General features: G+C 42.9%; 1 protein-coding gene across 36 annotated transcripts in view; it reads left to right on the top strand.

The window, feature by feature from the left end:
• Positions 1–13,230, top strand: part of rims2a (regulating synaptic membrane exocytosis 2a) — a 137,347-nt gene that overhangs the window by 38,759 nt on the left and 85,358 nt on the right. For 5 of the 36 annotated variants that reach the window (XM_027286451.1, XM_027286462.1, XM_027286460.1 and 2 more), the window contains exon 1: positions 4,107–4,830. The exons of 26 other annotated variants lie outside the window; for them this stretch is intronic. In XM_027286451.1, coding sequence (XP_027142252.1) covers positions 4,709–4,830 — 122 coding nt within the window. In that variant the 5' untranslated portion in view covers positions 4,107–4,708. Of the gene's footprint in view, positions 1–4,104; positions 4,831–13,230 lie in introns of those variants that run through there. 5 more of the 36 variants (XM_019256585.2, XM_027286465.1, XM_019256592.2 and 2 more) reach the window with 2 other exon arrangements.

Here is a 13,230-nt window from a genome sequence, read left to right on the forward strand (position 1 = left end):
CACCCACTCACTCTCTCTCCCCTCCCTCTCTCTCCCACACACACACATATCAACACAGATGGTTTGAGCCAGTCTCAGCTAAGATGAGGTGCTGGAAGGTGAAGGGTGTTTGCAAGAATTTATACTGTTTCTACCTTTGAGAGGAACTGCATTTTTAAACTTTAATAACTGTTTTGTCATCAAGAATGTTTGTAGGCCAGTTCAGGCACTGCAAGGCTTGAAAATGAAGCATTGTAAAGATGCTTTTGGAGTAGAAAAGCAAGTGCAGGCCGAATTGCAATGCAGAACATTGTGTTCCATTTGTCATATGCACTAAATGCCCCTTCTGAGTAGCACACTCTGAGATGCTGACAACACGGGCATGCTGTGCTTGTGACTCTTATATCCGATTGCCTATTTCTTGATACTGGTGTTAAATAAGGTAGTTACTTTGATGTCCACATGGGGGCTCCTTCCTCTGTCTTGTTCCAAAGGGAGGAGGAGAAGCTTATAGTCAGTATCTACTGTACATGCTCTCTAGAAATGTGAGGCACAGGGTCATTTAATAAAAAACTCTCTCATGTCCTTGGTGGCTCCTTCTCAGATGTAAGATAACTTGCCATTTGTTCAGTGCAACCTTAGTTTATACTTCAACTACACTAGATGTGTAAGATAATTAACACACAATTATTAAGACTTTATTAAGACTGTCTTCAGTTTGGGACAACACATGTATGATCTGCAGCGTGAAATAACTTAAGGTCATAGCAGCAGTGAAACTCTGGAAGGGAACACACCCCCTATTTCTCTCTTGTGTTACAGTAAGGCTGTGATATCAGGTTTTGTTTTCCATAACCCTTGGTCCGTCACAGCAAGCAGAGCCCACAGGCTAACAGATGTCTTTGTCTCTGTGCTGGTCCTTGCTGCCCACGAGATCAGACTTCCCACTGGGAAGCTGGGAAATGTGGGCTATGTCTTGTGCCATCCGGCAGAGAGAAACCCAGCAGGTGGCCTGAATGAAAAGGGAGTGTGACTCCGAGTTCGCCTCGAGTCAGAAACATATATAGATTCTATACATTCAAATACATATATAAAAGAGAGGTGCAGTGGGAAAGGGGGTGAATTTGGCTCTGTCCCAACCCAGCCCATGTCCCTGTTCATATTCTCTGCTGACCTTGTAAATGCATACTTGGTCTAGCACAGAGACAAACCAGCACAACTCTGTGCCCACATTATGTTTGGAGACATAACTCATTAGTTCTGTGTCCTCTCTCTGCCATTGCAACCTTGTATTTACTCCTTAATACACTCAGAACCTGGAAAATGGGGGAGCTCCTGGGGGAAAAAAGCAATGTTTAGTTTAATTGCCTGATATTTTGCTCCAAATGGATGTTTTGATGGATATATCTAACATACCTGCCCATTAACCAGCAGAGAGTGTTGGGATGAGTGTATATTCTTTCAGTGCTTTCACAGTATAATGAAGCTGCTGTGCAACTGTGACACATACTGAAGCATTGTTATAACTCCAAAATAGACACATTTTTCTCCCGTCTTGGTAAAATGTATTTCTGTGCTATCTCTGTTAAATCTCTCATCCATTATGTTTTCTAGACTCTGAATACACTCTGTGCAGTAGCCCAAAAAAGAGCAAAGCATCATCTGTAACTGCAAATTGTAATCAAAGCTACACTACTATAAACTTTTAAGGCTGATGCAGAGTAACAGTATTTTGTCTCTCAGTGTAACTAGAGTACATTATCCATCTTCTCTTCAAATGGCTGGCTACTTTAAGGTGGCTTTTAATGGATGATCAGACTGACTATAGATCAGACTGCTCCAAGCATTCAGTCATCCAGTCACTTTCTGTTCCAGTCCAGGCCCTCGCCACTGTATATTAATTGATTACATGTCTAGAGAGGTGGAGATGGTACCGGGGAGTGATTCTCGCTTTGGCATTGCCTACATTCACAGTGACACAACAGGAAACTGGCTGTCTCAAAATCCAAGGGATAATGCTGATGATGGATAGCAGAGAGTCCATAAATAGAACTCCCACTGCATAAGCACCAAAACCCACTTTCATTAATCTTAAAGAATGTTTAAATTAACTCCTGGATCTGTTGTGCTGAAGAAAGGAGGGGAAAAAGCTGACAGTCTATTTATAAGGAGAAATAACTTGGGAAGGCTCCTAATTTATCTTGGTCTGGGAAGTGTCATTTGAATGAACACACAGATACGCTGGGACAGCTGCAGTGTTGGGTGAGGCTGATGAAACAACAATGATTACACTGGGATTGGAACATATTCACTGGTGGAATTTCTTCATATTCTGCATTTTTGTAACATTCAGCCAGGCAGCAGAGCCATTCAGCCTGCCGAATGTTAGAAGAGGAAGAGGAACACACTCAGCCTGGACTGACCCTTTAACATCTAGCCCAGTCCATTCCAGTTCCTGTATAGAGTAGCTTTGCACAGTTTAGTTAATCATAGTTATTCTGTCTCAGTTTAGCCTTGAGTACCCAGACAGGCTCTATCTTGTGCATATATAAAGTAGTAATTTGACCAAATAATTCACATTGACATGGAGCTAATCTTTTTTCTAGTTTCACAGTTTTAATGATCATTCTTATTGTTTAATATATCACTGAGGAAGTCTGATCTGATGATGATGTAACAACCAGAACTGCAATTAAGTCCAGAATACGAGCAACACAAGCAGTCAGATGCTGAGGAAGATTTAAAACTTATATTCTGTTTGACTGTAAACCATTTATTTGGAAATGAGACCTAAAAAGAACATATGTAAAAAGTTAAATATGACTTTTGTATTGTAAAACTGCGTATGTGTGCAACCACAGTAGCACACTGTGTTATAGCTTAACTATGAATTAAATCTCCAAAATCTCATGAATGCTTGCAGCAGACAGTTGTGGTAATCAGTCATCATCATCATTAAGATTGAACTTTGTTTTTGCTTTTAAATAAGTGGTTTGCATATTAAGACTACTGTGTAAACTTCTTTGCTTGTATAGCAGCCCTGTGTCACTGGCTTCAGCAGGTTCTTGAATCCCCAGATCTCAGCAACAGGCGATTTTCACAGAACACATTTTGACATGTCACAGGAGGAGAAGCACAGGGGTAAAAAACAGAATGAATGATGGCTGAATTCCATTTAGCTGCTTCAGTCATCAGGGTCCTGGTTCACTGTAACACTGCCATGGTTTGCTGGGACACTTGAATGGAACAGAACCCATGTTAATGTTATTATCAGCACCTGTGCTTGTCATACTATGTCAAGTCTGCTGATTCCTGGCTCTTGTTTTAATTCTTTCACAGCCTGCTCTTGTGTTGTAAATAATTTTACTTAAAAAATCAAGACCATCCAAACTGATGCTGTGTGTCATGTAAAGCTTTTTAGTGTCTCTACATGGGCTTGACCATTTTGTGCTACAAGGGGCTAATTTTGTATTTTGGTAGGGATGCAGTTAAGGGAGAAGGGAGAAGTGTGATGAGGTTTCATATGCGAAGCTGGATCGCATTGATGAAATTTGTGAAGTTATGCAGAGACAGAGATCTGTGAATCATTATCACCACAGTGATAACATTATCACATGTAGTCGTAGGCTGCATTATTGTAATAAGTAACTGATAAATAGCTACTTATCTTGTCTTAGATATTGAAGATCTAAAACACAGACAAACAGGTCATCTGCTCAGGAAATGGTCTTTTATACTTACTCATTACACTCATTTATAGAAAGGTTAACTCCACGTTCAAGACTTTTTATGGTCATGTAAGAATGTTTAATCACATCAAAATCTTTGTATCTGCAGCTTTAAGGAACCTCTTGATCCTCACAGGATTCCTTTCAGCTAATTTTGACTCCTCACACACAAAACCACTGACTGAATAAAATGAAAAACATTGAATGAATAAATAAGTATAATCTTTCGTATAATCACTACTGTCTGTCATTAGTGATGAGGAGATGATGCTCTGAAGCCAGATATGGAATATAAGGAAAAAGGAATGAAGAAAAAAAACTGACGACAGCATCGCGTCTCTCCCCTGAACTGTTTCGTGGTCTATCTGCGGCTGTGCGCGTCCTAAAGAGTGCATGAGAGAGGATGGAGAGATATGGCAAAGAGTGCGCACGATTGCATATCGGCCCCATAGTGTGGGTGTGTGTGTCTGCCTCTTTTTGTGCGTGTGTTAGCGCGAGTTTGTGCTCTTCGTAGGCAACGGGAAATATGAGTTGAATGTGAGGCAGCAGCTGATGCGCCGGTAAGGGATGCTGCTGCTGCTGCTGCTGCTCGCTGCCGTGTAGGATGCTTCTCCGCTTCTCCTCTCCTCCGGGCGCTCCTTCTCCTCTTCCTGCACACCGAGAAGAGATTTTTGCTACAGCAAGAAGAAGAAAAGGCTCGTTACCAGCCACGGCAGTACCTAATTTTTCTCGCTTCAAGTCCGAAGCATTATGACCGAAGGATCCCGCCCGGAATGCGTCTTATTTAAGGACACTTTTTACCAGGAGCGGCAGGAGAAATATGGAACTTGATCGGCGTCTTTTCTGCGTTAATGCGCCCCGGGAGATAATAATAGCAAAATACTGAGGAGGTATATGTGTGGAGGGGGGCGTCCGGAGAGAGCGCAGGCTTTGGGATGTATTGTTGGTGAAAGGAAAAAGGGTGATCATTTACTGAGGATAAAAGAAAACGGAGGGGGAAAATGCAGTTTGAGACATTGCGTCAGTTCTGTAGCTCGGTTTTATCACATTTCAACGGGGCTTTCTCGGCGCCTCAGAACATCTTGCAGACGGAGCTGTTCGAGCAGGCGTTGAGCAACATCGGGTGAGTGATTCCTTTGAAAAGAAATGCCCTGATTTATGAGGAAGGGCTTCCCCGTTGGTATGTCAAACGAGTATTGGGGGGTGGGGGTTGTTGCGTTTATCGATCGGCAGTCAGCCTGCGTAATAACAACCTACAGTATAGTACTGTTGCTGCTGCAGATATTTCCTGGCTGGATGATGGGGCCGATCAGTGATGCTGCCGCGGTTTGCTGTGTGCGCGTGAGCGCGCGCACGTGTACCACGTTTTGAGGGGTTTTGGTTTTTAGGTAAGGGGGGCGAAGATGAACCCTTTAGGTAGACTGTGACCATGCCGAGGTGTGACTGTGTTGTGCGCGTAGCCGTGTATGTATGTGTGCGCGTGCGCGTATGTCCCAACGCACCGCTGCTGCAGCATGTGTGCTATACTGCCTCTGCTGCTGCTGCTGTGCTTGAGAGGAGAACATGAGGGGGTGAGGAGGGTAAATGTAATTTTTTTAAAAGAGTCCAGAGCTGGAAACAGTGGACACACCACCCCCAACGAACCCACTCACCCCCCTCCACACACACACAGTCACACACATCTACCTATACACTCCAACACAGGCCATTATGTTTTGAGGAACACAGCAGGTATGCTTGATAAAATAGTATCTAAACATACATAAATAGAAACATTGCCACTAAATTCCAAAATCTTCATTACTAGACTACCAGAATTGTTTCTCGTTATTTGAAAAATGTAGCTATAGTCATTTAGCTACAGTGTCACTGCAACATATTGTGTATTTTATATTTAATCTAATATTACTAGTATTATTAGTACACAGCATGTTGTTTTACATTGCCTGGAAAAAAAAGTGCTCGTATGGTGTGTCGAGTGAGAGAGAAGTTGGATCTCACATAGATGCATTGGAGCATATTATGATTAGTCTGCTAAATGCTCCATTCCCCCACGGAGAGGCCCCTGTGCATCTGGCTAGGCATGGCTGTTAGACACATTATGCAGACTGCAGAAGGGTTTCAAACTTGCAAACAGACTCACGTTCCTGCAGCCGCAGGGCCAAGAGAACACGGAGGCCTCTTTTCTTTGTCGCCGTGGGCGCAGGCCCCGTATCTCCATACCATGCACTGTCTGTCTGTCTCCGGGGACTGCAAGTCTTTCCCTCTTGTCCCCCACCCTACCGTCAGAAATAATTTACAGCATTGCTGGGCTCTCTGCCACCTCACATTACATGGCCAGAACACTCAGCCACTGGAAGGGCTGAACAGGGGGCTCTGTGCCTGGAAACTGTGATCCAACAATCATCACATCTGACTGATTAAATTGAACTTATTTTCCATCACTACCCCCGTTTTTTTTTTTTCAGCAAATTCCTCCAGTAGAAACAGTCTCTGAATGGTAGTCGACGATAGGACTGTGCCTATCATTGCTGTGTTTAGTTATCATATTGTAATATACAGTCGGCTAATTTGTACAACTAACTGGTAGAGAGTCTGTCTTGAGTCTAGTGTCAGCCTGTGTGTCCACCAGTTTATGGGTGTGTAGTTAGTACCATATAGCTCACTGGTATAAAACAACACAACTCTATGCAAACCAGCAGCGTGTGTGCTGTTATCAGTGGCTAGCCAGCTTGGCCATCCTTTCGATCAGGGCTGTTTGTGTGCAAGTCTGTTTCTCTCTCTCTCCCTCACTGTGTTTCTCTTCTTGCCCAGGCCAGGCCTGGTAATGGGCTGTATGCTTTTAGATCCAGCTTCCATGTATTATGCATGTGTGCGTCAGCAGAGGTCCTAATGGGGTGTGGGGATCTGTTCTTAGAAGGCCTGAACGGTTTTGAATTGAGTGGTCACTACATTTAAACTGCAACCATACTCGCCCTCCCCTCGTCTAATAGACACACATACACACACATTTTCCACTTACAACCCCCCCTCCACTATGGTAGCTCTTTGTGCTTGCTTCCCTGAAATGCCTAAGACTAAAATGTGTCTGTTGTCAGACCAGTGTGAAGCAATGGAAGGGATGTGATTGAGTTTGTGGTACACATCATATACCTGTTTCCCAGAAGAGCCTTTTGCAAAGTGTGTGATAGTATAAGCGTAATATGAATAGCTGCATTTGATTTTCTGCATAGATGCAAGAGATAGATGCACAGATGCAAGCAGCACTGTGTTTCAAATCCAGCTTATTAAATAAAACCCATATTGCTGCTGTTTAATGATTCCAAACGGGCTGCACAATTTTGGGTGCGATTTTAGTGAGTCATCCTCATATTAACAGCTGTTTACTTCATCCCACAGCCTCGTATTTTGTCCTCCTGCAGTGACAGCATATCTGCAGCTGTGCACTTCTGCATTTTATAGCTTATATGTGCGGCACAACGTGTACAGTCACAGATAGGAGGGAAACCATCGTGTTTCCACCACTGTCAGTTCTTCACTGAAGGTTCCTCTGAAGTGGAAACCCACCGACTTTCTCCTCCTCCCACCCCCTTACCCATTTTCTCTCTTGTCCCCTCCAACAACAGGGTTGCCATAGTAATAAGGTGTATTGTTTGATCAATAGAAATGATGATGCATCCTCCCTGTCTGTTAATCCTGATGTTAGCAAGAAATAATTTGAAGGACAGAGGAAGGCATGGAACAAGGTGTGTTATTTCTAACAAAATGATATAAGGTGTAAGAAAAAGACAGGAGGGTGGAGCAAGTTACTTTTGATTTGTTTTTTATTTTGGAGGTTTTCATCTAAAATCCTACTCTGATCTGTCTGGAGACACAATTTTGCATTAATGTCTTCTCTCTTTGCAATTGTTGTCTGCCTTCACATGTTACCGAATTTACTATCTTAGAATCTATGCCATAATATAAAAACAATGACAGAAAATTCAGTTAAAACTGAATTTCAAACTTGAATTTTGTTAGCCTTACTGTTCTACATGAGTTATCACAAAGGCAGCTCCACTTTCTCCTATTTTTTTCCCACAGTGCAGAGAGAATATGAATATGTGTACGTGACAGAGAGATGTTACATGAAACTGCTGTAAAGTCAATTCAGTGATGGAACCTTTAGACTTTACCTAAAGGAACCATTGCTTTTCAACATTGTGTCTGCAGGAGCTAATTTGTCTGTAGCAGCCATAGATTGAGCTAGTTAAGCAATGTGTGTTTGTAAGTGCAGTAGGCATCCTTTCATTATTTGCTAACAGAGCAGTGTTCCATGACAGTACCTTATTTAGTCTGAACAATCAAACTAGTCAGTTTTCCTAAACAGCTTGTCTGATGTTGAAAGGCAGTTGATCTATAGGAATAAGATGTTTTTATCTTTGATTGTTCTTCAGTCTGAACAGCAACTAGACATGTCTGCACATTTTTTCTGTCTCACATCTGTCTGTTATCTATTATCTGTAAACAAATAGAAAGAAGCATATGGAATTATTCATTTTTTTGTATGTAACCTTTATTTAATTGAAAAAAAACCCCAAAGCAAAACATAACCAGACAAAACAACAGCACAGATACATAACTAGACAAACAAAAGTGTATACACAAACATAGCCAGCACATACAGCATCAGGGACAATAATACAACTTTTCGTTTCCACTGTTTTGTGTGTTCCTTTTTGCTACACCATGAAATGAATTGCAAAATGACACATCAACATGATCATTGTACATCTCAAGGCTTTGAGTGGCTTCATTAAACTCTCACACCCACACCCCTGTCATGCATGTAGTAGCATATGAGACACACATTTTCTAGTCTTCCAGCCTCTTGTCAACCTGTATTGTATTGATAACAAGCATTGTGGATGAAAGGTGAGAGGAGCTCAGTGGAGAGACAAAGCAAGGAAAGAAAACAGAGAAAAGAAGACAGAAAGTATCAGGAGGAGGCAGAAACACCCAGGCATCAGTAGCTGTAGATGAGGCAGACATAGCCGGCTGCAGCTTGTGGGACTCTGAACCCCTGGAGCCCCAGATTCATGTTGATGTGACAGAACTGGGGGAAAGGAGAGGAGGAAAAATAAGAGGAAAGGGGTAGGGGGAAGATGGAAGGAAAGGAGGAGGAGGTGGAGGGGGAGAGTACAGACTGCAGACCTAGAAACAACGAGAGACAAGGACATGGGTGCCCAGCAGTCCCTCCCTTGGCTCTCCACAGTCCTGGACACTTGTGTTGATTTGGGGGTGTATCCACCTTGATATATCATTGGCCACATTGTAGTATATATAACATGAACCTATCCAATTCTGTATCCAGAGTATTTTGGCTGAGTGTATATTCTTGTCGACGGGGCGTGGTGCATCAGCTGCAGAGGAGATGTGTGGGGATGGCTCAGGAGAGCAGCGCCAGGGGGGATGATTAGCACACCTGCACCCAGTTAACTAATTACTCTCCCCTTTAACAGTAGCGCACTGGACCGGGCGTGGAGAGGAGAGAGCGACTGGAAAAAACACACACCCAGACGCCAGCAAGAAGCCTGCGAATGGCTGGAATGTAGTGTTTTTTTTTCTTTTTGTTTTTTTGCCACACTTTTGTTTTCCAACGCCCTGCCTTACATGCCCACAGTTACACATTAACGCCTTACAAATGCAAAGCTTAGCTGACTCCTGAGCCCCTCCACTGGAGCTACTGGGAGTTACATGCCTCGCTGAAAGCAAGACCTACCTACATTTTCCCAGTCATCCTCTGGGCTACCATCACCTCTTTTTTCATCTCTGTGAGTACTATAAAGTAGCATCTTGAGGGTTTAGGTGTAGGAGTCAGACTGAGATTCAAACTGTATAAACAGTAGTTCTTATGCAACTTCCACCCCTTTCTAAGATCCCGTCACACCTCGCCCACACTCAGCCCACCCTCAGCCCCATGGTGTTGTACCCGGGTGTTGGCAGCACTCAGCAGCTGTAATTAAGCCGACCCTTTATTGGTTTTGTCCTCGCCAAGGGATATGTGCGCAGGAAGAAGGGAGGCCCTGGTTTATTGCCTGGGTGTCTAAGAGAGGGGTTATTATGATTGCACGCTGGAGAGAGGAAGAAAAGAAGTGGATAGAGAGAGAGAGAGAGAGAGAGATAAAGTGGAGAGAGTTGGAATGATAGCAGTGCAGAGGAAAAGAGGATGAATAGTGTGAGAGAGACAGCGGTAGAGGCTGAATCGATATGCTCGACTCCTCTCTGCTCCTCTCCGCTCTCACCAAATCATATCTCAGCATCAGACAGGGAGTGAGAGAGGAAGAAGGAAACAGAGAGTGGGAAAGAGAGAGAGAACCAGTAGCTAGTTGTGGGCTGTGTAGCCAGATAAGCATCAGGCTAATGTCCCCAGCTCCAGGCCTGCTGCCACCGCTGCTAATGCTGCTGCCCAGAGAGGGAGGTGAAATTGGCTTTGCCGAGGTTTGGTTATAGGCTGCCACAGCATGATCCCGTGACCAGAAGTACACGTGATGTACATTACATGTAGGTTCAACTGGCCTGCCCATTCTCAGCAGTGAAACAGGATGAGGAAAGTAGTGAAAGGGTCATGGAGCAACAAAGGAAAGATGGAGTACTTTTTCAACAGAAACGCTGGCCTGTGCAGAGCGCTGACATCTGGACTCTTTTCATGCTCATGGAGCGAGACTGATTCCCTCAAAGGCTGAATAGGCGCGTGTGCACATGCATTTGTGTGTGTGTGACCCTCAACCTTAACATGTCATTAACGGCTGAGTTATAGTAGACACAGTGTCCTCCCAGTAAAACTACATTTCAGTTCAGCATTAGAGGCCATTTCCATCTCTGCCTCAGGTCCTTAACTTCTTCTTCTCTCTCCACTTACTGATGGACTAAAGAGAAGGATGCTGAGTGGCATAAATGTGAGACTCAGCTCTTGTGTGCGTGTGTCCTTGTGTTTCTTTGTGTGCATGCTGTATGCACTTGTATGTTCATGTGTTTGAAGCCCAGTCACTAGGAGGTCTTTTTTTTTCTCTTAAAAAGCCTCTTTTCTTCTGCTCCCAAACAGATGTCTGATGTCATCTTGTTTTTAAATAGCCAAGAGAGGGTAGAGAAACTGCATACACCACATGGATAGTGCTTTGCTTTGAACCATATGCCTTGATGCGTGATGCTATTTGTCAGTGTCAGTAACCATTTAACAGTTGTAGGGGTTAAATTTGCTGTAGTAGCTTACCATCAGTGTAGGATCAGTGCATACACGTACATTATTCCACAAATCCTTCTCTGGCCTTGATGGTTAGTGGAGTTGCTCATTGAAAGCTAAGGCTCTGTCTTCCTAATGGTACTTCATAGCACCATCATTCTTGTTTTACATTTGATTTATTGATTAAAGAGGCTTATAAGGTCAGACCTTTGGAAGGTCAAGAGGTGGACTTTCTTAGTTAAATTCCTGTAAATTCAGTGCCAAAGACTAAATAAAGTCCACATGACACAACTGAACGCTTCAAACTGAGTTTACATTAAGTAATTTGTGTGCATATGAAATCCATTCCAAGTAGTTACTTATTTTAGTAACTACACTGTATGTACAGGTATTATGCTTTAGAAGTCTATTTAGATAATTTGGTCATTCTCCTATTACTATTTGTACTCCACATACTCACAACTGACCTGACAGCATAATATCTGCATACATTGTTTCATGAATGGGAAAGAGACTGCTTTACACGTAATCCTGTTGCTGTGCCCCAAATCCAAATCTATTTCATGCTCCAATTTATTCAATTACCAAAAATACACTTGAAGAAGCTGTTTGATAAAGCAATAATGAAAAAGCTTAATCTAAACATCTGCGTCTATCCAGCCCATTGCTATCATCATCTGTCTCATCCCCAGCCCATGCTCAAATCCTCTTTTGCAACACTGATGGTATTTCACAAGCTCAATGAGATTAATTATTTCCATATTTTGCAAACATTGCACCGTGTGCACGGCTCCCCCGTCTCCCTGCACGTGTACAATTAGCTCAGTTCATTTGTGTTGCAAATGAGCCGGCCCTGGCGGTGCTCGGCGGCCTCCCTGGGCTTCTCCTGCCACGCAGCGGTGAGGAGAACCCAGCCGAGGAGTGATCAAAAGCCTCCTTCTCTGGCAGGCAGATGCTGAGTAAACACAGAGAAGAAGAAGCTCCAGTAACTGTCTCCTCTTGCCTCTGCTTCTCGCCTTCATTATTTTTGGAGTCTGCTGGCTGGCATTAATGAAACCCCATGTAATATTCATTTAATTCCCAGTGTTTACTAGTTCATTAGGTTTTAGGATAGTAGTTGATCTGATCTCCAGGGGTGGCTAGGAAGAGGGAAGAAGCTGACTTTGAAGATTTTTCATTTTTCACAAGCCGGGCTTCCTTCCATTTATTCATCTGTCTCTCTTGATCCTGTTAGAAGACCATTCCAGTCCTCTCTTTGCTTATTGAATTGTATATCTTCTCTCGTCTGGCTCACCACACTTCTGTTCTCATTTGTACAGCTATAACTAAAGTTTGAAGGCCGCTTTTGGATTTTTGGGGTGGTGGTACATCAAAATGTAAACCAAGGTCTTAGTTACCATCATCATGTATATGAAAGATAATTTAAAGACACTATCACTATGTGATAAAAATGAGGTTTGCCATCTCAAGTTAACTGCTGCTGCTGATTAAACGTTTTCTCAGACCAGTGCCCCTCTGGTCAGTTCAGCTCCCTGACTCGGGGCATGTGTTACAGATGCTGTCCTATGCAATTACAATTAACCCACACAGCCCTTTGGTCTGGGGCTCGCTCTGTAAAGGTCTAACCGTGGGTTCATCGATTGAGACGTTGGCTTGTCAATGCCATTGAGCGCAGGAGAAAAGGTCTTTCTGCTGAGCACACAGGGACACAGCATGTGGCTTTTTTTCATCAGACAAAGAGGAAAGGAGAAACTTTGTCACAAACCTCACATTTTTACAAATGTGGTCAAATAAATCCAGAAGTTGGTGTTGCAGTTGTTTTTGACTGGGGAAAAATGGAAAAACTAAGCAATATTGTTGCATATAAGTGAATGTTTTCAAGCTTGAATTTTGTTTTATTTAAGTGCCTTATTATTACTTTAATACATTCCTGTCTACTTTGCAGATGTTAATCTGATCTACTATCTACATCTATGCTGACTTATTAGTAAGGGTTTTTCAAAACAGTATTTTGGGGAGATGAAGCAGAAGTGTAGCTCTAATGGAGTAAGCATTAAAATGGTCATTAAAAAACAAAAAAATATCTGATCATTTTTCAGTATCTTCCGTATCTATTTCCTTGTTGGCTTTCCCAAACTCTTCAACGCTTGTACTTAGCAGAACTGCACAATATTTTTTTTATTTCTGTGTGTGTGTGTGTGTGATGTAGTAACATCTCTCAGACAAGAAAGTGTTTCAGAAAAGAGCTTGGGAGGCACTGTCTTCCCATTATGCACAGCTTCCTGTCTGCCTCGAGGCAAG

The sequence above is a fragment of the Larimichthys crocea genome, chromosome XIII (assembly GCF_000972845.2).
Source record: "Larimichthys crocea isolate SSNF chromosome XIII, L_crocea_2.0, whole genome shotgun sequence".
Taxonomy (NCBI): Eukaryota; Metazoa; Chordata; class Actinopteri; family Sciaenidae; genus Larimichthys; species Larimichthys crocea.